This window comes from Buteo buteo, chromosome 5 (assembly GCF_964188355.1).
Source record: "Buteo buteo chromosome 5, bButBut1.hap1.1, whole genome shotgun sequence".
NCBI lineage: Eukaryota > Metazoa > Chordata > Aves > Accipitriformes > Accipitridae > Buteo > Buteo buteo.
The window spans coordinates 1,288,854-1,315,149 of record NC_134175.1 but is presented as its reverse complement, the minus strand read 5'-3'; the positions used below and the strand labels follow the sequence as shown (position 1 = coordinate 1,315,149).

Genomic DNA, 26,296 nt, shown 5'->3' with positions numbered 1-26,296 from the left:
CTGTGATTAAAGATGTAAGCAATTCCTCAGCCACCCTTTTTGCTGAGAGATGACAGCTTCAGGACTGGTTGTTCGCGCGGTGCTTAAGGCTTTACGTGCGCCACTGCCGCTAACCTACTTGTGCGTGGATCTGTGTGCGCACCGGTGTGGGGAGGTGGGCGACGCAGGCTGGTTCCACCTTTCAAAACACGCCACGACGCTCTTTGAACTGCTTATCTGCTTCAGTGTGCAGCTTCCACCGTGGGGTCTGGCCGTAGGGAACACCGTTCCCCCATCCGCCTCGAGGTGGAAGGAAATCTGCCTGGTTGCTCCAGGTATCTATTTATCCATATCTGTCCATCTAGATGACTGGCTAGCCATCTATCCCTGTGTGGCCATCTAGATATCCGCCTATCCACACCTATCCGTATCTATCCATCTAGACAGGGATAACTCCGTATCTCTGAGATAAGGAGCTGTCCCAGAGTCCCTGCATCGCCTGGTCAATGCAAGCGCAGCCACCTCGGTCTGCTGGCGAAGGGTGCCGGCCAAGTGGGTTTCCAGCCCAGCGCGGCCGCAAGCAGCTTTCTGGGGTAGAATCCCGCCGGGTTTGATGATGGAGCTGGACCCCCGCTCTCCCTGCGGTGGGAATGGTTGGTATCGCCCAGTCCATCACTGGGCAAGCTGGGGCCTGCCCTGTGCTTTAATGAATAGTCATGAGGGACAGAAGGGGTGGGCCCCGTTTTGTTGTTGGATGCAGCTAGTTGACAGAACTAAGGGAGATGAAAAAAGCAAAAAAGCCAACACACGGCGGCACACGGGTGGCCAGCGCAGCATCCCTGGCGCTGCCCGCCCCGGCCCTGCTCCCGCGCTCCCTCTTCCCACCCGCCTTCCTACCCCGGCCGTCCCCGCCGCCGCCCCGACCCCATGAGTCCCGTGGCAGGACGCTTCCCAGCACTCCGTGAATCCCGAGACAACTAAAATGCTGTACATTAGCGACCCGATGCAGCATTATACCACGGTAGGTGCTACTTGTTCTTAATGGGGTTTGCCTCGCTGCTTTTATTTGAAATCATCTGCCGCCGCCGAGGCAGGAGCCGGGTGCGTGCTCCCGCCGCTGCCTGGGACGTGCCAGGGGCTTGTCCCGGTGCAAGCCTTTCCCCATCCGATAAGCTGTGTCAGCGTGGGATGCTGCAGCCTCGGCGGCTCGGTCGGCATTCCTCTCCCGCTTTGCCAGATCCGGCAAGCGGGATGCGATTTAAACCTTTGGTGCAAAGGGGTGCAGGCTCCCTCTCCCGTGTCCGTGCGGACGGGATGGGTCTTAGCTGGAGCATCCGTCCGAGGAACGCCCCGTGGTGCTGAGCACCACCGGCACCAGTTTGTCGTCCACTGGGGACCTCCTCAGCCGAGCTGGTGGCAGGCACCCACGGCCCCAGGCAGGCTTTCCTTCCCCGGTTTAAAGTCTCTGGGAGGGCAGAGCAGATGAAACGGGACCTGCGCTGCAGGCGATACATTTCCAGCCCCGACCTCAAGCGCTGCGGTTGATTTCATAGTCAAAAGTGTTTTGTGTCTGCTCTCTGGCAAAAGTTAGGTACGGGCATCGACGCCGTTAGAGGGGGATAGAAAGGTGCGGTGCTGAGCTTCCCGACCAGAAATTACTTCAGTCCTCTTTTTTGTCTTAGGTGTGTTGGTACAAAGCATGTATGTACCGGGTTCGTTTTGTACTCTAGTGCTGTTACTTGGGAGGTCGTTGCTGCAGTCCTGTGAATATTTATATCTGTGTGTGGATAAACGTGTGTGTGTATGTATATATTTACAGAAACACAGACACAAGGGCTGTGTTGGGTTTGTTGACACAAACATACACACACAAACACTCAAACCTTATATTTGTCTTTTAAGGGAATGTTTCCAAAATTTAGTCAGTTTTAAAAAACAAGTTGGTCATTTATCCCCCTGCACCTGACTTCGGGTATCTCTGCCAGCGGATTTGCAAAGCCCCGCTCCTCGGGGCGCTGCCTGTTGCTTTGTGCTGGCAGGGGATGCTGGCATGGGGTGGCCAGCCCAGCTTGCAGACGTGATGCTCTGGGTCTCGTATCTCCCTCATGTGCGAAGAGGTCACCGTTTTTCCCAAGGGAAGGCTCCCTCCTGTGCGGAGGTTGGGATGTGGATCTCAGTGGATCAGTGCCGATTTACCCACCCATTAAGCTTTACAGCCGCAGGCTTCAGCTGCTCCCGAGCAGCTCCCAAGCAGCAGGGAGGCGAAAGGCTTCCCGGTTACTTCCCATATTTCCCATTTCAGCAGGAGATGAGCCACCGCGGCAGCACACGCGCCGTGCTCTGCCGGGCGCTGCGGCCGTAGCCTGATTTTCCCGAGTATGCACATTCGTGTGCAAGGGTAGTGCCGGAATCGCCTTGTTTGCTCATCAAGCATGGAGCATTTACACGCCATTCATCCCTAAAAAAGGCACATGGCTGGGCCCTTCCGTTGTCCCGGGAGAACAAACCAGCTCAGTCGTGATTCTCCCAGATTATTTGGCCCGGGGATCAGCCCCGACAAGCAGCAATCCCTTTTCCCCTTGCTGCTCTCCTCCTGGTCGATGCCTGAGCTTTGCTTTTCAAGGGTGACTTGTGTCACCTGCCACCAGCTTCCCAGCTGGAGGGCAAGGGCTTTCCATGCGCATTTTTAAGGCCTGTTTTGCTGAAGTTTCTTGTAACTTTTTCTCCGGGCGAAGCCGGGGATTGTGGAAAGCTTGGATGGTGGTGCTTGGTCCTTGGCAGGGCTATTTATAGAGCGGCGAGAAGGAATAGAGGGGTTTACGCACATATTTTAGGGGAGAAAATGGCTGTATGTGTAAAAGCAAGCCAGATCTTGTTCAGCATTCCTCCAGTTAGTCACAGGCTCCAACGACCTTGCGAGAGATGCAGACAACAGGAGAACTTCCCTGGAGAAGGGTGATTGCCTTTAAACCATTATACATCGTAGACATTTGGGTGAGGTTGGGATCCCAAGTTAAAACACGTCTCTTGATTCCTAAGCTGTGAGCCTTGCAGCCCTTCGGAGGCGAAGGCAGACGGCTGAGCCTGCTGGGCTGAGGGACGGTGACGGCCGCCTCCCAGTAGCTCCCAGTTTCCCAGAGATGCCCCAGGTGGTGCTGGTGGCTGGAGGGACAGTCCCTGCTGGGAGGCAGGGGGGAGCTGGGCGAAGGGGGGAGCGCAGGCGGGTGATGCAGGACGCAGGGCGATGCGGGGAGTCGGGACGACGAGCAGCGATGAGGCGGCCGCTGTGGACGGTCACCGGCGGAGCTCAGGCTCACCCCTGGGACTGCCAGCGTGCTGCTGGCTTGCAAATGCCGGGGGAGCAACCCTTGAGCATCTCGGGAACTGCAGACGTAGGGGGAAAAACATCCCGCTCGCTCGGAGAAACAGTTCCATTTGGGATCTGTTTTTTTAAACAACAGTTTATTTCTCTACCAGAGAAAAAATGATTTTGGGGGGGGCCTGATTTGCAGACAAAAGATTAAGGCCGCTTTAGCCTGCGGCTTTTGAGAACATTGCTTTGCTTAGGCTATGCCTGCAGGTAAAAGAGCTGCCAGCTTGTACTGCAAGTATCTGACAGTAATTGTTCGGAAGAGGAATAAGAAAAAAAAACTTTAAAAAGTCAGGATTTGGTCCAGCGTGTCTGGAGTAAGAGCCGGTACATGCATAAATAGGTACGTTTGCTCTGTGACCTTACTGCAGGGTGCCGCATCACAGCTACACGCTTTGCAGGTTTGAGGTTTTCCCCAAATTAGACCTGCATCAGCGAAAGCCACTGAAAGCAAACATCCCGGCTAGGAAACGAATTACACAAACCACCATTCAGAGCGGGCTCTTCTTAGAGAAACGCTTCCAGAAGCGGCGTGTGCGTGTACGTTCGCGACGAGCGAACGCAGGCGGGAGATGCCCGGAAAACAGGTCGGACGTTGAGCGATGCGGTGGCGATGGGAGCGATGCCCTTCGTCGGGGCGTTGGTGGTCGGTCGCCTTGTGCTGGTGCTGCTCGCCAGGGCAGCTTCCCCGAGCCTCGATGCTCTGGCCGCTGGAAAGACCACCGTCGAGCAGAGCCCTGTGCGCGGGACGGGGCCGTCGCTCCCCGTCCCGTCAGCGGGACTTCTCCCGCTCCTGAGCAAACCCCGGAAAATCCCTGCCCGGTTTCCCGCTGGCAAAAGCGTGGCTTTGCATAGGCAGGTGCGCTAGAAATCCAGGGATCTCGGCACCTCGCTGCCTCTGGGGAGGATGGAGCGGATGGAAGGGGGTGATTTCAGCCTGCTGGGTTTATCCCTTGCACAAGTGGTGACCTGTTCAAAAACCCGAGCGACCCAAACCAGCTCTTTTGGCTGGCTTTCCCGCACGCTGGCCCTTTAAGGAGGCTGTAACAGGACACCTGGAGCCCTGAAGAAGTGTGGCTGGGCTTTCCATGTCTCTAAACTGGCTGGTGTTTTCTTTTTTCCCTCCTCCCCTTTTCCCTTCCTCCAGTCCCAGTTCAATTTGCTGAACAACAGCATGGATCAGAGCATCGGCAGCAGAGCAGCCTCCACCAGCCCCTACAGCTCCGAGCACACCTCCAATGTCCCAACGCATTCGCCCTACTCGCAGCCCAGCTCTACCTTCGACGCCATGTCCCCAGCTCCCGTCATCCCCTCCAACACTGACTACCCCGGTCCCCACCACTTTGAGGTGACCTTCCAGCAATCCAGCACCGCCAAGTCAGCCACCTGGACAGTAAGTTGCATATCTTCTTGCCTTCGCTAGACAGATGCTTGCTACCGCCGACGGTGTTTTCGGCTGGATGGCCGCAAACCCCCCGAGCGTCTTTTCAGGGATTTTCTCCAAAAGGGCTGTTAAGCACAGCGGTTCGAATGTAGCTTCTCTTGCAGCGATTCCCTAAACTGCGGGTAAAGGTCCCCGAAAATCGCAAAGCTGGAGAAACGTCCCGGGGAAGTACCTGCCTTGTTCTCGTGGTGCTTTCCTATGCGTTTGCCAGTGACCGCTGTCAGAGGTGGGGCAGTGGACGAGATGGACCTTTGCTCGCATCTGCTGGGGCCATTCTCGGCTTCACTGTAAACTCTTGCTTGTCATTTACAGTCCTTTTTCATCTCGTGTCAGAAAAGCGGCTTCACCCCTAGAAGTCAAAGCAAAATAACAGAGTCGGTTTTTAATCGCGGCGGGACGGCTGCACGGCACCGTGCCGTCCGCGGCGTGGGCGCAGCAGCCTGCTCCTGCGGAGCGGGGATGCAGGTTTGCTCCGCTGCCGGTCTGACCGCGCGCCTGCAGCCCGGCAGAGGAGTCCTCTGCAGATCAGGGACCCAGGAACCGGGCAGAGTGTACAAGGGCTGCTTTGCTTTTTGTGGCAAAAGGTCCTCAGTTCGCACCCCGGCTCCTGGCTTAGTGTGGCACTGTCCCTATTTTTAAGAAAAAACTGCACTTGCGGCCAGTATCGGAGGCATTTCTGCAGCAGATGCCTCCCTGAGTGCCTGGGGGAGCTGCTCACCACCGGCACGCTTCAGGCAGGCTGGCTTTCTCCTCCGGGAAGTGTTAGCAGAGCAGAAAGGCTGGGACGAGACAACTGACACAACGAGGGAGCGACGGGGCTCCCTCCGGGGCTGCGGTTTGACATTATCATGAAATGGGCAGAGCAGACCAGGAGCGATGTATCAGCCCGAGGTGCGATAACGACTTTTATTTTTGGAGGCTGATGTGTTTAATTCCCAAGACAGCCCTTCCCACGGTAGACAGAAAGCATCCTCGGATGCTTCCGTGCAGGCAGACCCCGGGCCGTGGCCGGCCGGTGCTGGTCCGCTCGCTGCTGCTGCTGGTGCGGCACGGCGGGCTGCTCCCGGCGTGTCGTGGTGAGAGGGGACCGGCTACGGCAGCTGCCGCAGCGCCGGCAGCGAGCTGGCGTTCGAATGCAGCCAAATTCACGGCTGGGGCAGCCGAGCGGCTTCCCTGTGTCCCGTCACCGGAGCGTCCCGGCTTCGCTGCCGAGTCGCACTGAGCAGGGGCTTGGGACCAGCCCCGCGATTAGATACAACTTGCCCTTGTAGGAGCAGTTAAGCCTTCGCTCTTTTCCACTGTCTTTCCTTGCAAGATGTTGCTAAAGGATGCGTTTCATTAGGTGTTGAATAAACTGAAGGTCCTCGGGGTAGGAGGTGACTCCAGCCCGCTCCTGTCCCCATTGGGGGATAGCTCACATCACTTAAAAGTAAAGCTGCACAGGACGTGCGCAGGGAAAGGAGGCATTCCCGTGCCACAAAAGCATCCGAACGAAACCAAACTCACACTGATGCCGGGTGTCTTGTCCCAGCTGTCCCGGCACGGAGATCTGGGAAGTATCTGACGGTTGCTCGCCACTGTCCCCAGCTAGCAGTGCCCCGGGGATGGCTTTGGGATGGAGGGGACACAGCCGCCGCTGGAGCCGGGCTGGGTGCTGCAGGACACCCTGGGACAGCGCTGTGGGCAGGGTGTATTCATGCGAGCCCAGAGACGGAGAGAGCATCTACTAAAGATACACTCAGTGCTCGCTTTAATTAGCAGTAAGGAAATACCCTTCCCTCATCCCAGACGATGCACGTTGCAGCTGCCGGGAGTAAATCGAAAAAGCCACTAAGGTCTTTTTGGCCGGTTGTCCCCAGCAGAGCAGAGGGAGCAGCAAGAGGCTCCCCGAGGTGGTCCCACGTGGCCAGGGAGCCCATCACAGCCCCCTTCCCTCGCTGGAGCCATCCCAGCCACCTGAGATCTTTCCACAACTCCAACAAAACAGAGCCCAGACTGTTTCAGCATCAGCCCGTGCCGACCGTGCCCCCATAGCTGTCATGTCCTACTGGGAGCTGTGCTAATCAGGACAGGACTGCTTTTTTTCTCAAGCCTTTGTGTTAAGATCTCCCTTGTACGTTGGAGCAGCCAGTGCCACATGGATGCTGTGACAGCCCTCCTAGCCTCGGGAGAGCAGCTTGGACTCGAGAGATGCCCGGCGAGCGTGCCACAGAGGATGCGCCCACCAGCCAGGGCCGGGAGCTGAGGCTGCCAGGCGTGTGGCTGCAAGGGGGGGCTGCTGGCAAGCGGTCCAGAGCGGAGGAGTTAAATGCCTGAACTGGCTTTAATACTTGGCAAGGCAGTCGGTGACATCCCCGCGATGCTGGGATGATCGTGCATCCCCCAGAAGCAGGCTGGCTGCAGGGCTAGCGCCGACCAGCCCGCATTTCACCGCGATGAAGCCGAGCCTGGCAGAGAACAGAAGCGGGTCAGCAGCGTCTTGCACCCCAGAGAGCGCGGGGCATGTTTCATTTGAAATAGTAATTTCCGCAGGACCACCGACTGGGTGCAGACTGTGCGGCTCACCAAGGTTGCCACGCGAAGAACGGTCCCGCTGCGGCGACAGCCACATTCCCTCCATGTCCTCCCGGCTGATGGCTGTCGCAGCCACGCAGCTGCACGTTTTGTGCTGGAAGACGAAGCCGCTGCCTTCCTCCCACTCGCCTGGCGCTCTGCATTGCCACTGCCGCACTTGAAAGTCTGTCCTGGTTAAACGGGGAAAGGAATTCAGCAAAAAACCACAGGCTGTATGTTGCCAGTCAGTCAGTATACAAATAATGATGTATGTACACAGCGCGGTTCTCTACATAAGCGGCGAAAGCGTTTGTAGCGGCATACAAGTAAGGCTGGGAAAGCTACTAAGGAATGTGGGCACTTGGGAGGGAAAGTTAAAAGTAGAGTCAGTAGGGCTGGGGACAGTGACATCTGACCGCTCGGCTGAATTAACCATCTCGGTGCACTAAAGGACATACACGGTTTGATTCAGCCCTTTGAAAGAAACACCACTGCCTATTTCACCCGTAGCTAGGAGGCCTGGTGGCTTTTGAATATTTGATTAACTGCACCAAACAATTGACAGCAGGACCGTTGCAAGCGTTGACCACAAATTTGGCGGAGCCGCCTTGCCAGGCAGTGTTTCGGAGCAGCGGGGAGCCCTCTGCCCCGGGGGGACGGCTCTGCCAGACCGGCAGCAACCTGGGGTCGCATCACGGAGCACCCGGCCGAGGAGGAACTGACAGCTGGCACCCCGGCAGCACCAAACCAAATACTTCGATGCGAGTCGCCTTGTCAAACGATTTGGCGTAGTCTTCCGATGCAATCATAAGCTTTGGTTGATGGGAGTGTGTGGCCCAGTAGACTCCTAGTTTTGAAGGGTTTTGAGTGAGTCCCCCTCGCTATTCCTCCGGGAGAGGTGGTGTTATCCGTTCTCCCGCGCTTAGGAAAGGAAGCTCCTAAGGGGCCTGGGGCTCATGGCCCAGGACCGTTTGGAGATGAGGTGTCTGCGCGGTGGGCTGGCTGGCTCTACAGGGCTGGGCAGGCGAGCATCACCTGGGCAGGGGCAGCGAGGTATCACCGAGCCCACTGCCCTCCTGCGCACGTGCAGTTCTCGTGTCCACGCTTCAAACCCTCCCTTGGCAAACTAGAGAAGGTTTGGGAGGGAGAGCCAAAGAAGGTGAAAGATGCGGAACAGATGCCTTGTGGGGTGATACCAGAGAAGCGTTCTGCAATGAAAGGTCTCCATGGGAAGAGTAAGGGTGGCTTGATCGCAGTCTGCATAGGAGATGGTTGCTGATAGCAGACAGCTCTTTAATCTAATAGAGAAAGACATAATGAGATCCAGTGCTTGGAAGCTGAAGCCAGGCAAATTCAGACTAGAAACAAGGTGGAAATTTTTTAACAGTGAGGATAATTAACCGTAGGAACAATTTACCAAGGAATGCATCGGATTCTCCAACTCCTGAAGTATTCAAATGAAGAGTCTGCATATCTTTCAAAAGATAAGCTGTACTTCAAGCAGACACTGTTGGCTCAATGCAGAATGAGTAGGCAGGGGGTCTTAGGCCAGTAGTGTTGGAAACCCAACCAGAGGATCATCATCATCTGTTCCCTCTAGCTGTAAAATGCTGGATTTCTAAATTTAGGAAATGGGTGAACGGAGAAGTGGCGAGGATGTGGGACGTGGGTTTGGGGCTCACGTTACCAAAACCAGGTCTGTCCCTGCAGAAGGATGCCGGGCAGCGGGCGGGTGATGTTGGATATCCTGACCTGGGCTGGACTCTGAGCACCGCACGTCGCCACAAACTCTGAAGCGCAGCGTCCGCGCTGGTCTGTGCTGCGGGAAAACCTCCGGGCTGCTGCCGCCTCCCTTTCCATTTTTAATGGCCTTCTTATCAGCAGAGAGCAATGGCCAGATGCTGAAAATAAGGTTTTCCCTGTAGGTTCAAAGCCCCCCTCTGGTAGGCTGCTTCGACGGGGCTGGGAGGAGGACCGGGAGCTGCGGCGCTGCAAGACGGGGCATGTCGGCAGCCTGCCTGTTTGTTGGAAGCTATCAGGACTCTCGGTTCCCCGGAGCTGCCCATACACGCTAGAGCCGTGAGCTGATCTCGGCTGTTTTCTCACAGGCGGCCCCACGCCACGCCGGCCAGCTGGTAACTGATGGATAATTAGTATTTTTCTCAAGTCGGGTTTGCGGCGCATCAGTGCTCCCTCCCCTCTAAAACGCTACCACGTGTGCCAGAGCCAGCAGAAGCGTTAATAGGGTCTTTGGCCTCCCACGGCCTGGTTGCAAAAGGACGTGGGGGCTTGAGCCCCCCCGGTGTGGGGCAGCTGCCCGGGCTCGTGCAGAGCCCCTGGAGCTGGGGGGAGACGGGCAAACCCCCGAGCTAAGCAGGCGGGGGGGTCCCCTAACCCGGGCACGGGCACAGGGGGGGGTCCGGGCCACATCCAGGGTCTTGCTTCCTGCTTTCGGGAGCAAACAGCCTGCCGTGGAAAGGCTGGAGAGGTTCAAAGCCGAGGTGAGATGCTCGTGCTGCAGTGGAGGGCTGTCCAGCAGGTCACCCACAGCAACGCGGTCTGCGCCCCAGCGCTCGGCCAGTGGGACGCTGCCGTGCTGAACTGGTTCCAGTCGCTCCGTAGATCTTGCAGCTGGAGTGTGGGCACTGGGGGAGCTGAAATGGTTTGCCTGATGCTAACTGGATGAGGAGGATAGAAATAATTGGTGTGGCAGGAGGTAGGTTCTCCCTTGCTGGTGGCTCTCTGAAGCTTGTTGGGGTAGAGGCAGTTGTAAAGAGGAGGGAAAAACCTTCTGGAGCATCTATAGAAAACAAGCCCCCTCTTACACTCTCCCTGGCACCTTACCATATTTTAGGGAGGTACCTGTCCAACAGCAGCAGCCTGCAGCTGAGCAGGGGCAGGCACGGCTTGGTACACTCTACCTCTGAGCCGCAAACATCTTTGTTTTTATCCAAGTAGCTGGGCAGAAGAGCATGGATATTTTGGCATGCCAGAAGTAGGAAAGCAGCCTCAGCGTCAGCCCTCTCCAAAGCCCATTGAAGCCGGCCCACCGGAGGCTTTCCACCAGCTTTCGCAGGGTGTGGATGAGGCTCCGGGAGCTCCAGACACAATGGAATTAAGAAAAAAGGCAAAGGAATTCGGTGTGCAATGTTCCAACACGATCCCACTATCAGCTCCACTATCTCGAACGTGTATGGTATGCACAGGTCAAGGGAACGACTTACTGGCAACGGCTGCTCCAGCGGGAAGGCACCGCTCTGCTGCAGGGACTGCTGCGGAGGTGGGAGAGGACGCGCCGGGGAAATGAGGTTGCTCTGGCCAGCTCCTCTGCACTGGGATCTGAAACACACACAGGGGAGGTGGGGACTGAGGGACCCGCTGGAGGGACGGAGATAATAAATAGGCTGCAGAAAGAAACGCACGTCCGTGCTCTGGCCCAGCGGTTGCCTCGGGCAGCGGCTCCCGCAGAGCCCCAGGGATTGCGGCGGCTGCATCCCAGTGCGGCGGCCAGCAGCGCTCGCCGCCCCGGCCAAATCCTCTGCACCGCTGGCAGCAGAAGGTTTTACCACGCGGGGCCGCATCCCACACCACGAGAAGCGTGGCTGAAAGCCTTCCTGGGAGCCCTGACCTCCAGCGCCTAAAGGAGAGGGGGAGAGAGAGATGCTGGGTAGGCCCTCGGTAAATAAACCAGGTTCTCTGGCTGTGCCCACTCAGGGGTCTCCCCCCACCTCCCGAGTCCAGGTCTTGCTGCTCTGGTTTTTTGCGTTTCGTTTCCAGCAGTGAATCCCAAGCCCAACTCAGCCTTTTCTTCCCTCCCCTCCCAGCTTGCTCCCTGTATCCAGTCTGGATAATGCAGCATGAAATAACTGCCTCGCTGGATTTTTGGCTTCCTTTTTGGATGAGGGGGAACCCCAGCGCTGGCTTGGTCGGGGGACCCGAGTGTCCAGACACACAGAAGGAGTCAGACTTACTAGAAAAGATTAAAACAACCCCTGAGCGTGCCAGCGCTGGCTGGTTGAGCAGTGACTAAGAATGGCTGTGATCCTGGTTGGCAGTTATTTTAAGGATGTGCACACCAGGGAAGGAAGGGAGAGGACTCCTTTGTGGGGGAACCAAGGGGTTCTAATCAGCAGCAGCAGCACGATAATGAAAGTAGAAGAACGCAGGCTGGAGCCGACACAGCCTCTCCATGCCGGTCTGCTGCCCCGAGGCAGCGCCAGCGGTCCAGGGCTCGCGGGAGCGGGGTTGGGGGGACCTGCAGGTGACGGGGGTCCCCTGCAGATGCTGATGGCCAGGAGGGGAGCAGAGGGTCTCTACCAGGTGCCTTGAGAACCCCCCATCCCAGGCACGGCCAGCGGTGGCCCTGGCCATCACCCCGATGCCTCACCACCATGGTGCAGGGATGGTGGACACAGGGAGGCAGATGTTGGGGCATCCCGTACAGCCGTCCCCGGGCAGCATCTCTGCTGCCCAGCCCACCCGTGTGCCTCGGGCACCGGTGGACGCTCTCCTCTCGGGCATCGGTGACGCGCTGGACATATTTGAACCCAGCTCATAGTACAACAAAGTAGCTTTGGGCGGAATTTCCAGCCCGGTGAGAAGTTATATAGGCCGGTGATTAAAAAACGGTTATTAAAAAAATTAGAAAGAAAAAATTAGCTCTGTAGTCGGCACGTCTTCCAGGATCTGTCGTAACAGATTCGTCCGAGCCGGTTAACGGTATTTGCGGTTTGCAAGATGCTACATGTCTGAGTAAGATGACAGACACATTATTATCACCTCTCCGCTGCGATCTGTCTGAACCTGTCCCAGGATGCAGCTCCGCAGCTGCTTGCTGGGGAGCGCAAGGAAATTAGCAGCCGGAGGCAGCACTTTTCTTCTCTCTCTCTTGCCAGGCTAGTGGCTTTATTGGGATCCATTGACTGCAGTCCTGGACACGTCTTGAGTAGAGCTAATGAGGAGACTGGAATGTAGAAGAGGAGGAGGAGGAGGAGGCGGCTGGTAGGGAGGAGGGGGGAGGATTTGTGGAAAAAGTAATTGTTGAGCAAATCATTTCCTTCAAGAGAGAAGGGAGGACTTGGCTGCAGCCCTCCCGAAGCAGGCAAGTCTAGACGCTTCAGTGTGAACAGTTGAAGATAAATAAGATTTTATCAGCTCCGAATCTGTTGGGACACATCCTCCTAGCGGTTCTGCTGCCCAGGGAGGGCTGGGGGGAAGATGGACTTGGCCGGTAGGTCTTTCCACACGGAAGCCTCAGGTTATTTTTTGTGCGAGGCTGTCGGCTTCCATGGGGAAAAACACCTCTCCCCGCTCTCGCCTCCGGCGCAGGAGAAGTAACTTACGGGCCTGAGCGGCGTGGTGGCCTCTTCCAGAGCGGGTCCTGGGTACTTGCTCAGGGTGAGCAGCGGCGGCTGCTGAGATTTCATTTCAATGCTGCTTCGCAGCTGCAGCCCTATCAGTCGCCATGAATCGTTGTGGGGCGTTAGCTCCTTTGGATCTCGTGGCGTGTAAAACATTTCCTTGGATACAGCGGGCAGCAGCACCAGGACAATCTTGGCAAACCCTCGCCGGGGCCGATTGCACCACGGGGCTCTGCCGGGCTTCCTTCCCATCATGTTCGGCGTCGCTGCAGCATAGTCTCCATCTAGACCAAGAAGTAGCTGCGTTTCAAACGCAGAGGTGAAAGAAACCCCATCTAAAGGCGCTTTGGGGTACCAAGTCCCTAGGGAACCTGAGGTTGATGCTGATGTACTGCTAGTGCTTAAATAATTTGGCTTTTCCAGTTATTCCTAGTGCTCTGCACTCGCACTGCAGGACAGGTGACCGTAACAGGGGAGGGACAGCGATGGAGGTGGCATTATACTGTCAGCCCAGCAGATGAGGGCTGACATCAAAAGCTGCACAACTACAGAAAAAATCCAGAGGAATATGGGTTCTGCGGGTTTACGTAAGCTTCAGGTAGATTGCTCAGTGCTATTACTGCTGTTTGCTGTTTATACCGTACCAGCACCCACAAGCCACACTGGCACGTGAACCTGTTGTGCTCTGCAAACGCACAATAACAGACCCACTCTGACATTCTCTGTGAACAGAGATGGCCTTAGTAATAACGTAACCGGGGAGGCAGATGCTAATTGTCCAAAGGGTAGAGCAGGAACGAAAAACAAAGGCAGGAGGTGCCTGGGGCAGAACGTACCTGAGGTCTTCTGTAGGTGTGAAAGAAATCTGGGGGCTGAGCTCTGGACGAGCTGACACACCAGCGCCGGGAAAGTGTTCGGGTGTCCTGAGATGCTGTTCCCGCGCCTGGGTGAGCAACGTGAGCTTTTGCTGTGACCCAGCTGCCACGTGTGGCCGGTTTTAAGAGGTCAGCTTGTCCAAATGCTGCGGACTGGGAAGGATACGAGCCAGCAGCCCAAGGTTCATCCCCAGTACAGGTGACAGAAATGGGGCTATGGCAAAAGAAGAGTACCAAGCCGTGGGGCGGCTGCGCTAACCTGTGCGATTAAGTACTGGCATTTTGAACGCCCGGGTTCCACTTTGCAACCGGCTTGTCTTGCACTTGAGGAAAGCACGGTGCCTTTGTGCTCTCTGTGAGCTGCGTGTGCACACTTCAGCTGTGGGTTGTTAAGTAAATCAGAGTATGTGGCACAGCCCTGCACACGTGGCAGGTTATTAGCAAATACAGAGAACCACGTAGCAGCAGCGGCACCTATTCTGCTTGGCACTCTGCTTGGCACCTGAGCGAGACGTGCATTTTGCTGTCCCCTATGGAGACCGTACATCGCCGAGGGCTCTTCTTGGCTGAAAACATGGCTGGGGCTGTAGAGCCTCCTGGGATCCTAAAAACGTAGTGCTCCTTCACCCCGTGGCCGTGAACAGGCTGGGTCTGCGAGACCAGGAGCGCTTTGCCCCAGCAGCGGCTGGCGATGTGGCTGCAGGACAGCCGTACGCTGCGAGGAGCTGGGAGCGCGGCCGCACAGGGCACAGCCCTGACTTTTCTTGCCCAGAGTTATCAGCACGGAGTTCCTTAAAAGAATAGTTTGTTATTGTGGAAGGATCTTTGAAGGCAATCCTGGAGCTGTTAAGACACGATAAGGTTATCAGTGGAGGCATGCCTGTGCTGAGCGGCAGCCTTTCTCCCTGCAGGGCAATCGCTCTGCTATTTAAGAGAGATTTATCCATGTCATAACATGGTATAATGAGAGAATTTGTTACCAAAGAACTTGCCATATAATGCACCTCTGCTCTTCCAGAGCAGTTATATTTCCCAGGCATGTTGAGGACTGCCCGGGAATGTCTACATGAAAGGATCCTTTGACAGGAGTTGTCAGTATTTTAACACCTGGCAAGGAAGAGCCCCCCTCCAAATAACCCTTGTTTTGCCACGTTGTCTCCTCAAAACGAGGGCGTTAAACCCCCATCGCGCTGTGGGCGAGCAGGTTACGTGGGCCACGGCCGCACGAGAGCTTCCTCCTCCAGCCGGGCAGAGGGGAGTAAGTGCGTTCCAAGCGGAGCCTGTGCTTCCAGCTTAGGCACGATCCCTGCTGTGTGGGAGGTGCAGGATTGCACCCAAGAAGCTAACCTGGCCGTAGAGTCGAGGCGCAGTTGGTGTCAGCAGGGACCGGTGCAAAACTGGGGGACTGCAGTGGAAGGTGGCGTTCCTGAGCATCCTCTCTCTCCGGGCAAGTCCACGTGCCTCCGATACTGCGAATTAATTCTTCTGCCAGATTCAGCTTCATGTTACACCTCCCGATCACACCCTCTAATGACCAAAGCATCTTCCTTCTCTCTCTAGCCCGAAGCCCCCGGGACACATCCAGTGCCAGCTTGCTGGCTTCCCTCTCTGGGAGCTGGTACCTGCTGCCGGCCGAGCATCGGTCCAAGGCATCCTCACAACACCAGAGCTGCTGCAGTTTGCCTTGGCAGAAGCCCCTTCCCTGTATATCTCCCCCGAACTTCCCTAGAAATACCACCTGAAAGTGGTTTGTCTCGTTTGCCCCTTTAGCAGTCCGTGGGCTGGGGGGGGGCTGGCTCACCTGCAGAAAGGGCAGTGGGATGGGGAAGCACAGATCCCTTCTGCAAACCCGCCTGATGCGTGGGGTGCACCGGACCGGGCTGACGGCAGCAGGAAGACGAGGGCTGAGCCATCCCCGTCAGCCCCCTAAATGCCTTACCAGTCCTGTATGAGCGGCTGGCTTGCTGCCCAGCCCTGCTGCCCGCCTGCTTCGGGAAGCCCTGGCTCAGAAACAGCCCCGCCACCGGGAAAGCAGAGCGGCGGCGGGAGCCTCGCTACCCCCAGCACACCTGTATTTGGATGGCTCAGGACAAGCTTTAACATCCCCACGAGTACCCGGCACGGTGGTATTGTTTTGGCATCAGGCGCGGTGTTTGTGGGGATGAGATAAAATACTTTGAGCAGGAACATGCCCCGCCATGCAGGGACTGGCTCCTCTCTGTGCGGCAGGGGTGGGCTCTTGTATAGCAAACACATTCTTTGCGAGATGGAAAACAGCATGGCACTGCTGAGGTGGAAGGGAATTGCACATCCCCGCACCTGGGAGCCGAGACACGCGTTTACTGGAAGGCGAAGGACAGGCTCTGCCTTCCCCACCCCTCTCCTGGAAGCGGCGTGCAGCCTCCTCCAGCCCCTGCCTTGCTCCAGACGGTTGCTCGTGGTCGGGCTGGACCCGGCCCCGGCGCTGGCTCCCGGCCCTGAGCAGAGATGCCCGGACGCCGTGGCCGAGGGGCTCTGCCGCGCTGCGAGCGGGGCTGGCTCGCAGGCACGCCGCTTTCTCCGGGCTGCCGTTGCCTTCCCGCTTTCAGGTGCCACCAGGAGCTTCCCCCGTGCTGAGCAGGTCTGCCGTGCTCACGAGGGGATTTTTGCCTCTCGTTCCTAACCGAGCGAATCCCGTTGGGCCATCCCAGGGAGCATTTTAGTGGTCCTGAACCATTTTCTATTAACAAGCGACTCCGGGAGCCACCTCCAGCTGCCCGCAGAGCATCCTCCTCCCACGGCCAGCCTGGTCCCCGCAACGTCCCCTCTGTGAGCCACCACTTTTGCTGCGAGCAGCTGCAAAGGATCGAGTTGTGGTCGGGACAAACCTGCTCTGTGTCGCACGCGCTAGTCAGAATTAAACTCTGAGGTCTTGCGTAATTAGCTGTGATTCCGTCCACGATGTTAAGCACGACTTCCTTAGGCTGTGGTGCATCGGTGCCCTCGGTGCTCCCAGCCCTCGGCTCTGCCAGGAGCTGCGTGCGATAACAGGTACAGGATGGTAACACTTCCCAAATGGGCCAAGTGATGTACGAATGAGGGTTTACACTGATTTTTCAGCAAGATTTCCTCTAAGTCACCATGTAGTGGGTGCTCCCGCTTTGCCAGAGCACTTAGGCTAGCTGGGAAACCCTTCCTACAGCGCCCGGCCCTGGACCCAGTAGGTGGTTGTATCTGGTTTACGTGGAAAGCGGATACGAGGTAGCGTGGGCGAATTTGGTCATATTTAAATATTTCCAGGGGAAAAACAAATACCGAGCCTAGAGAATAAACAGTTACCGCAAAGACAGGCTGCATTTCCTCCGGTCGCCGTCCCCCGCAACGCACTGGGAACGCGCGATAGCAGTTCGCAACGCCACGATCCGTCTCGGAGCAGCCGCGGAGCCCGGGCGCCGCTGGGGCGATTCGCTCTGCCGGTACACGGAGCCGCTTTGCGCTGGCGTAGTCCCTCCAGGGTGGCTGCGACACGATAGGCGGTAATTGGTTTTATAACGAGCCATTATTTTAATTTGCTGCTTTACTGCCGCGTTTGCCTTTCGCTTGGAGCAGTGAGAAAGCAGCAGGTGGGTGGACGAGAGGAGCCGAGGGAACAGAAACGCTTGTTTCGGCGCAGGCGGGAGCGTCGGCCGGGGCTTTTAGGGAAGGAAACGCCGCTTTTACACCGCAGGAGCGGAGGAAGCCGAGGGCGAGCAGGGGAGCATCCGCCGCCCCATCGGGCCCAGTGACATTCACCCGCTGGGCGTCTCTTCTTTTCCAGTACTCCCCCCTGCTGAAGAAACTCTACTGCCAGATCGCAAAAACATGTCCCATCCAGATCAAGGTGTCCACCCCCCCGCCCCCGGGCACCATCATCCGGGCCATGCCCGTCTACAAGAAGGCAGAGCACGTCACCGAAGTGGTGAAACGCTGCCCCAACCACGAGCTCGGCCGCGACTTCAACGATGGTGAGCGCTGCTCTCCGCGCACCCCCCGCCCCGTGCGTGGGACGAGCATCCCGGACGGCCCCGTCCTCTAACGCGGCGGTTTTGCCTCGCAGGCCAGTCAGCCCCAGCCAGCCACCTCATCCGGGTGGAAGGCAACAACCTCTCCCAGTACGTGGACGACCCCGTGACGGGAAGGCAGAGCGTGATGGTGCCCTACGAGCCCCCGCAGGTACCCGGCTGGTCCCGGGGCTGGTGGGGGGGGAGAGGCAGGACCAGCCCCCTGCCTCTAGCCAGGTTTCCACTGGTGCTGAGGGTGAACCCGCTGGTGCTGGGAGGGTTGCTTGGTAGGAGACAAAGGGCAGGAGCATCCTGCTCGCCCTGGCACATCCGAGGCCACCCCCTGCTCGCTCCCCGCACCGGTGGCAGCTGCATCCCAGCCCTGTGAAGCATCCCAGAACATCCCGTTCCTGGGAAGCGGGATGCAACGGGAGATCCCCTCTGGTCCTGCCCTGGGGGAACCCCAGGGCCCCCGCAGTCCTCGTGCAGACCCCTCTTCCCAGCTGGGATCGTCCCCACGCCACCCTTCCCTGGTGCTCCCCTGCTCACCCTGCCAAGGCGCCAGCCCAGCCTGCCTCCCCTCCTCTTCACTCCCCGGGGGGGCCCAGCCTGCCTTCCCCCTGCCATGATTCCCGCTCAGTGCCTGCTCTCCCCTCCCGGGCAGGTGGGGACCGAGTTCACCACCATCCTGTACAACTTCATGTGCAACAGCAGCTGCGTGGGAGGAATGAACAGGAGGCCCATCCTCATCATCATCACCCTGGAGACGAGAGAGTGAGTGGCTGTCGGAGCAGGGACGGGCATCGCTCCCCGCTGCGGGAGGGCTGGGGACCCTCGGGAAGGAATCCTCCCCTGCAGGGAGCTCCCCCCGGGGGAAGGGGACGTGGCAGCCCCCCACAGCCCCAGCCCGTGGCTTTGTCAGCCAGCTAGGAAAAGAGTGGGCACGGAGGGACCGGGGATCCAGCCCAGTGTTGGCTTTGCACCCCTGCAGCTGGAGCCTTCCTCTGCCCCAGGAGCTCCTCTTCCCCTGGGAGACCACTGCTGAGGGGGTCCCTGCACTCCGTACCTTGGGGGCTCAATCACTTCCCAAGCAATCCACGCGTACGGAGGGACGGGAAGGCACTCGGCTGGTCTGGTTTCTGCGCTGGACCGAGCCGCAATGCACTTCCCAAGCAGAAATAGGGTCACCGGTTTCTCTCTCCTCCCAGCGGCCAAGTCCTGGGAAGGAGATCATTCGAGGGACGGATCTGTGCCTGTCCCGGCAGAGACCGCAAAGCTGATGAAGACCATTACCGAGAGCAACAAGCCCTGAACGAGAGCGCGGCTAAAAACGGCAACGCCAACAAACGCAGTGAGTCCCCTGGCCGGGAGAGGGAGGGGGGCTCAGGGCACTGCTCCGCCGCAGCCCCCAGCTCCCGGCCACCGCCTGCCCCCCCCTTGCCCCTCAAAGCCGTGCGGATGCTTCTGCCTCAGCCCCTTTGCCATCGCACCCGAAATCGCTGCGCTCCAGAAGGTCGGGCTCAAATCCCCATCCAGGCATGACGCTTTGACTAAATCTAAAGTCTCACAAACATGATCTGCTCCTTTTCCCGCCAGAGCACAAAGCTATTTGAGCAGGGCTTTAGTGTCCAGATATATTTAGTCTTTGTTGTTATTACCAATAAAGGGACATCACCAATGCCAGAGCCCAGGGGAACAGGTAGCATCCTGCGTGGCTTGAGCTTAAATCCTGCAAGGAGCCAAGGTGCTCCCTTCCTGAGGATGGCATGCTGACCCTCCTCCTCTCTCCTTCCCAGCATTCAAGCAGAGCCCCCAGGGCATCCCAGCACTGGGGACCGGCATTAAGAAACGGAGGCATGGGGAAGAGGAGATGTATTACGTGCCTGTAAGTGTTGGTGAGGTGCACTGGTTGAGAGCTGGGCTCGGGACGGCGGTGGCATCGTGCCCTCTGCGAGAAACGCTTTGGGGAGGCGATGGTGGGCAGGACGGGGCCGCACGGTCTGCTGCAGGGCGGCGGGCACGGGGGCTGAGCAGAGACCTTGAGAACAGGAGCAAAAGCATCTGTGGATGCACGTGTCCAAGGCAGCCCTGGCCACAGAGACAGCGCACCTTGTGTGGCTGGGTGGAAAAAAAGGGGCCACGAGGAAGGTGGCCAGGTGGGACGGGAACGAAGCGAAGCCCTGGGCTTCTTGTTCTCCCTTCCTCCAGGTGCGAGGCCGGGAGAACTTCGAGATCCTGATGAAGATAAAGGAGAGCCTGGAGCTGGTGGAGCTGGTCCCGCAGCAGCTGGTTGACTCCTACCGGCAGCAGCAGCAGCAGCTCCTGCAGAGGCAGTAAGTACCGCCGCAGCCCCCCGAAAGCCGGCAGCGGGGAGAGGCAGGGGAGCCCGCGAGCAGCCCCAATCTGGGGCTGGCCCGCTGGCTCACAGCACGTCTGCCGAACGCCTGGTACGTGGCAAGGGCTGCAACCGCTACAGAGCCGCAACGGGCGTGCAGCGGCTTCTCCGTGCCGCAGCCCGCGTCGGTGCGGCTGCCCGAAGCCTCCGCAGGGAATTCTGGTGGGACGGAGCGGGGGCATCTCCATCCCACCCGCTGCAGGCTGACCGTCCGCTTGGTTTCCCCGAGCAGGAGTCAGCTGCAGACGCCTTCCTCCTACGGTCCCGTCCTTTCACCCATGAACAAAGTTCACGGCGGAGGACTCAACAAGCTGCCCTCCGTCAACCAGCTGGTAGGGCAGCCAGCGCAGCACAGCTCCGGCTCCACGCCCAGCCTGGGGCCGATGGGTAAGGTCCTCGCCTCGCCGGGTGCCGAGCGCTCCCTGCCCGTCAGACCGTGGGCTCCCCGCCGAGGGAGCGGGTGGTTATCGGGGTCGGGGTGACGTCTAACGGATCTGTTTGTTGCGTTGGCATGGCCGCCGCCTAGGACCCGGAATGCTAAACAGTCACCCCATGCAACCCAACGGAGAAATGAATGGGGGCCACTCGTCCCAGTCCATGGTCTCCGGATCACACTGCACCCCCCCTCCGCCCTACAACCCCGATCCCAGCCTTGTCAGGTAGGGAAGGCGTCCGATGCCCTGTCTGTCTTGTCCTCTGACGTTTCTCGCTGTTGTCCCTCACTCTAACCTTCAGATCTGTCTAGCAACTGGTCAACTGGCCACTGGCCCCAACTGAGAAATCACTGCTCACGAAATCACATAGGCCATTCCTCCCATCTCAGAACCCGAAGCCCAGCTACCCACCAGTTAGAAGCCTCTATTGCCCTCATATACCTCTACCTGGGTAATCCATCCCTGCCTAATTAGCAGTTAAATGCATCCCAGCGAGAGTCTTTTCCTGCATGTCAAACCGGCACGTAGCTTTGCGAACTGCCCCCTTCCCCTTCCTCACCAGCAATGCCCCAAAACGGGTCCACGTGGCTTATTTCCATCAGGAACGCATTAACAGGTCTGCAGCCACTTCTTAACATTTCAGTCTTCAAAAAGACCGCAGGCGTTTCAACAGAGACCCTACCGACGTCAGGGAGGCTGTACGTGCAGCCTCGCTAGAGGTGCATAGCTGCAGCCCAGCGCGATGTGCAAAACACCCCCGGCACCACCAGCCTGCACATTGCGGAGACCACTGCCCAGACCGAAGCATGCTCCCTGTCTCCCTCCCGGGGCAGCTCGAGCTCCCGTGGGTTATTCCCAGAAAGTTACCGAGCTGAAACCTCTGACGATCAGGAGGAAAAAAAACCAAAACACCAAAACCCATAGTCTTAGGAACGAGCATAGTCCCAAAGTGCTTCACTTTGTCATTAGTGGCAACGGCGGTCATGCTCGGGAGGGCGACGGCCACAGGCAGAAAGGCTGACGGAGCAGTCGGAGCCCCCCGGCACGAGCTCTCGCCCACCCTCGTGCCTGCCACGGTCCTCTGGGCTGCGGGGGCTTTGCCGAGGCCGGAGGCAGCAGGACCCCCCACCGCAGCCTTTTCGGTGGCCTGAAACACGGTTTGCCACTACAGCGATGCTTGCGAGCACAGCTTTTATTCGTGAGAAGTTAATGGCACTGTATTTTCCAAATTTTTTCTGCAGTTTTTTAACAGGATTGGGGTGTCCAAACTGCATCGACTATTTCACCTCACAAGGGTTACAGAATATTTACCACCTGCAGAACCTATCCATAGAGGTAAATGCTTTGGGAAGATCTGTTCTTACCACTTGTTTCTGTCAGCTGTTGATCTGAAAAGCAAGGACAAAACCGTTTTAAACGGAAAGGGAAAACTGTGCACCCACCTGTCACACAGAATATATGCTCCCCAGGATTTATGCCTTCCATTTACACATCCTCTCTGGTCCTTCCAATTTAGCCGTAGCTCAGTCATCGGTAGCAACCACGATAGCCTCAGTCAGTTCTTCCAGACTGTCGGAAACAAAAGAGCTAAAAAGATCCCCAGAGCGGGCCGCAGGTAGATTTTCCACCTAGCAAACACAGAAAAAACAGCTGAGGTGCTCAGCAAAGTAACCCAAAACCCACAGAGCCAGCGGGAACACCTCCACCGCGGTTCAGCGAGTTTTAAACCTGATCTTATGTCTTCCCCTGTGAATCTTTAAGACAAAAGAGGCTGAAATAAAGGAGTCAAGCCCGGGGGCATTTGTATTAAGGGAACCCTGGCAGGAAACAGCCCAGGTCAGGCAAAAGCTGGCCTGAAAGACAGTGTAGGGGATGCTGGAAGTACCTGAGGTTGCACAGAGCGTCAGCCCTCCGCCGCTGCCGTTCTCAGTTAAAGAGCAGTCTCTTGGTGACGATAGCGAGGGTGGCACCGAAGCAGGGGCTCCTCCAGCCTGTCAGGGTAACGAGAAAAAGGGAGAGAAAAAAAAAATTAAAAAATCCTAAACGCTTTGAGCCATAGGAAGCCCTGTAAATCCCAGAGTTGGTGTTTTGGCCGAGCCAAAGCTCCCGCCCCGATCCCGTTTTGCCCCCAGGCAGTTTGTAGTAGCTGTCGTCCACCCGGCAGCTCGACAAAACACGCGACCACGCTTTGGTGACGCAGCTGTTGGAGACAGGATGATTTTTCATTGGTAGCTGGGGCCAGTTGTGTAACCTTAGCCTGGTTTTGGACCATTTTTCTGAACTAACTCCGTGGCCATCTGTAAGCTGTCAAAGGAAACCTTCGGTATGGCCAAAACTCATATCAGATCGCTGAGCTGTGTGTCCGAGTCGGCATTTGTAATTACTAATTGCATACTCGCTGTCTTCTCTAGTTAACACGTGAGTCTCTGTGTTTGGCATTAACGTGGCCCTCTGGCAGCTCTCCGCTACGACGGTGTTCCTTCTGGTGCAGCCCCCCCCAGCCCTGAGGTTTTTGACCTCGTTTGGCTTTACCACCACAGCCCATAGCGTCGTAACAGCCTGCTATCGCCCGTGTCGGCGCGTTAGCACATGATGCTGGCCCCCGGGGACAAACGCTGCTCCAGCCTCCTGGGCCAGGACCGGAGGAGAAGCCAGCCTGGCTGACGGCTCCTCTCCCAGGTGGACAGACAGCAGGACGCTTTGCACGATGCCCCTGCGACCCAAAGGGGAAAGGTCCCTTCCCTCCCAGTTTCACATCAGTTTGATGTGAACCCACCCGCCCCCCCCAAAAAAAAAAAAAATTTTTCAAACCTGCAAAGCTGTGTTTGAGTGGTCAACTGGCTGTTGGTTACAAATGAGAAATTGCCCGTGGGGGATGCACCCGTGGGCTTGGCGTCATGACCCTGGGGAGGTCCAGCCCTGCCACCGCTGGGTGCTCGGGCATCATGCCCACGTGCCCCCCGCCCCCCCCCAAAGCCCAGGGCTCGCTCCCACCGGTACAGTCGTGTCTCCACCGGCTATGCCTCAGCGGTGTTGTTCTTCCAGGATCTCGGAGCACTGAAGATCCCGGAGCAGTACAGGATGATCATCTGGAGAGGTTTGCAGGAGCTCAAACAGAGCCACGACTACGGGGCGCAGCAGCTCATCCGCTCCAGCAGCAACGCTTCCACCATCTCCATCGGCAGCTCGGGCGAGCTGCAGCGGCAGCGCGTGATGGAGGCCGTGCACTTTCGCGTGCGCCACACCATCACCATCCCCAACCGCGGCGGGGCCGACGAGTGGGCAGACTTTGGGTTCGACCTCCCGGACTGCAAATCTCGCAAACAGTCCATAAAGGAAGAATTCACAGAGGGAGAGATCAACTGAGGGTCTCCGAGAGGGCCGCAGACAAGAGACCCAGGGCGGGGAATGAAAGCCCCACCCCCCGTGACAAATATTTGCAGCCTTGGGTGTCTGGAAAAGTGTAATTTTGTTGTCCAGAGGGGACCTGCCAGCCGTGTGTGAACGCACGGCCCCGAGGCACGCGGGAAGCTCCTGCTCCAGAGAGGAAACCGCGGTGGCTTCGGCAGAGGGGAAGAGGAGGGCGGCTGAGGCAGCTCGCCGAACAGAGCGCGGATTTTCTGCCTGCCCGCAGCAGGGGAGGCACCTGCCGGTGCTTTACGCCGTTTCGTGTTAAACTGGAGGATCCCCGCATCCAACAGATGTGGCGTAAAGACGGCACGTTTTTCTCTTCGTGAGACCAGCCTTCGTTACTAGCTTCCCTACCCCCCGTATTCTCCATGGTGTCCAAGCCTGACAGGTCTTTATCACTGTAAAAAGGACTTAGCCCTTACCTGTTCCAGTTTCCGTACAGATACCTGCCCGTGACTGATGCAAAAAACCACAATCCGCTTTCCTGACGGACTGCCAAAAAGTACCCCTTGTCCTCCAGTTCTTTGCAGAGCAGAAAAGAACCTGTTTGTCAGTTCCCTATGTGTTCATGTACTTAAATATTTGTGTATATAAACAGAAGCAAATGTATATACAGTATACTCATTGTGCTGTAAGGAGAAAAAAAGATTTATTTTCATGTAAGCTATAAAAATTGATACTTACGCCTGAGACACTATAGTGTCAAGTAAATTAATTTCACGTTCTAGCACGTAAACATGCAGAAAATCATGTCTCCAGCCTCACCTATTCAAAACTCAGCTTTTTTTCTCCTCTGAATATCTTTCACACAGTTGCAGAGGAGGAGGCAAGCCAGTGAATTCTCCTGGGAAGTCAGAGGTCTGGATAATCCCTCCCTGCTCCATCAGGGGAGTTTTGCAGACAGGTTAGACCCAGAGAGCATGAACGTGGGCGGTGTAAATTTGGTCTGACTTTGGAGCAAGGAGATGGACTAGGTGACCATATGAGGTCTTTCCAGTTTTGTTTTCTGTTTCTGGTCCTTTTTTCCAGGCTTAATTTGTCTGTTGCTTCAGGCTGGAAAAAAACCTCAGCAGAAAGCAAGGACGCAAACAAGCATGTTCCCTCCCTCTGTCCCTCCCCTACTAGCGACTACACGTTTTGAAAGGCGACATCCCACAACAGGTCTCGGAGAGGCATGGCACAGAGGCTGCCGCTGTATGGAAGGAGGGGGGGCGGGAGGCAGGGAGCTGCTTCATCTGCCCCCTCAACCTTGGGGTGCTCGAGATTTTGGGCAGCCCAAGGGATCCATGCAGAAGCGACGCTGCCCGGCATGTTCCCGCTGCTGCATCTCCTCCCTGCGTAGCCTCTGCGATGGAGACCTCCAGAAGGACGGAGCTAGGAGACCCTTCGCAAACCCCTGGACCCTCTGACCAGTAGAGCAAAAGAAGAGCGAGCTTGACTCCTACCTACGACGTTCAGGGCTCCCCTCAGAGCTGCGCCTTCTCCTCCTTGCAGGCCAGGGTCTGTCCCCACTCGAAGGGAAGATCACAGGGAAAATGAGTGTGAACCCTGTACATGCCACACCAGCAGCCCGGGAGCCCAGGTCCTCTGTCTTGGTGTCCAGCCGCAGCTCCAAGCCTTCGGCACGCAGGAGGCGGCCTCCTCTCCCCCCCATGCCGGGCTCTGCTCTGCTCTGCCACCCGGGGTGAGCCGCGGGTGTGAGGGTACCGTCCTGGAGGCCATTACACCCCTCTACACTACCCCGATTAGGAACCCGACTCCTTTGGCGTTGCTGAAATGTGAACCTGTGGCCTAAGATAACGGCGACTTAAAGCACTTTAATGCTTTAAAGGTTTTGAAACAATCATTCATGTTTTCAATGTTCACTAAGGCTTCTTCCAGCAGTATTAACTGATACACTCCAACCATGGTATGAATGGTATTTTTTGTAATGTTATCTTTGGAAAATGTGTTATTTTTATAGCTGTGGTTTCTCTTCCTTTTTTTTTTTTTTTTGTAAGACAATAAAAGCACATGTGGGAATTACAACATCTGGCAACCAAAGTCTTGCTTGCAATGTACAGAAAGCGTCCTCCTATACCAGCGTAAGCCTTAAAGCGTAAGGCCTCAAAGGGCCTGAAGTTCCTTTGCTTCATCAAGCAACCACGAAGCTACAAAGAGACGCAGCTCTGCGCAGAAGCAGCAGCGGCTGCCAAAGCACGAGTGCCATTAACAGGCCCTTTGCTCCTTACAGACATCAGGACAGCCGGCCTGAGGGATCAGAAAGCTTTCCTCCACAACTGGGGTTACCATTTGCGGGGAGCATGCGAGAGCAGTCTGCTCCCCGTACACAAGCGGCCCTACCCTGCCCTGAAAGAGCTCGGTGCTGCTTTCTGGTCCCAATGCTCCACTGAAGGAAGCGTACATCCCGCAGAAGTCACGCCTGCACGGAGCCAGCCTTGAAACCTACCAAAACA

The 26,296-nt window shown here is 57.1% G+C and overlaps 2 protein-coding genes across 5 annotated transcripts in view; one reads left to right on the top strand and one right to left on the bottom strand.

Annotated features, from left to right (window-relative positions):
- Positions 1 to 3,841: 3,841 nt before the first annotated feature.
- TP73 (tumor protein p73) lies at positions 3,842 to 26,038 on the top strand. Of its 4 annotated transcripts, XR_012650303.1 has the most exons (13): positions 3,842 to 3,936; positions 4,497 to 4,742; positions 17,378 to 17,564; positions 17,657 to 17,772; positions 18,265 to 18,374; positions 18,809 to 18,951; positions 19,397 to 19,485; positions 19,809 to 19,933; positions 20,228 to 20,382; positions 20,522 to 20,654; positions 21,671 to 21,764; positions 23,475 to 24,744; positions 24,870 to 26,038. XR_012650303.1 is itself a non-coding variant. In XM_075027123.1 (12 exons), the coding sequence occupies exons 1-12, from the start codon at positions 3,922 to 3,924 to the stop codon at positions 23,793 to 23,795; spliced, it is 1,734 nt and encodes a 577-aa protein (XP_074883224.1). In that variant the 5' UTR covers positions 3,842 to 3,921; the 3' UTR covers positions 23,796 to 26,038. The 4 variants fall into 4 exon arrangements, 3 of the variants coding, with proteins under 3 accessions (XP_074883224.1, XP_074883225.1, XP_074883226.1); XM_075027123.1 differs by having other exon boundaries at positions 23,475 to 26,038; XM_075027124.1 differs by lacking the exons at positions 3,842 to 3,936; positions 20,228 to 20,382; positions 20,522 to 20,654 and having other exon boundaries at positions 23,475 to 26,038.
- Positions 26,035 to 26,296, bottom strand: part of LOC142030795 (myo-inositol 2-dehydrogenase-like) — a 13,300-nt gene continuing 13,038 nt past the window's right edge. The window contains exon 10 of the transcript XR_012650304.1: positions 26,035 to 26,285. The gene's annotated coding sequence lies outside the window, so the exon portion shown is untranslated. The remainder of the gene's footprint in view (positions 26,286 to 26,296) is intronic.

Coding starts and splice junctions, on each gene's coding strand:
- TP73 (XM_075027123.1), top strand. Junction 19,486..19,808: donor AGGAGATGTATTACGTGCCT/GTAAGTGTTGGT, acceptor CCCTTCCTCCAG/GTGCGAGGCCGGGAGAACTT. Junction 20,655..21,670: donor CCCGATCCCAGCCTTGTCAG/GTAGGGAAGGCG, acceptor TTTTTTCTGCAG/TTTTTTAACAGGATTGGGGT.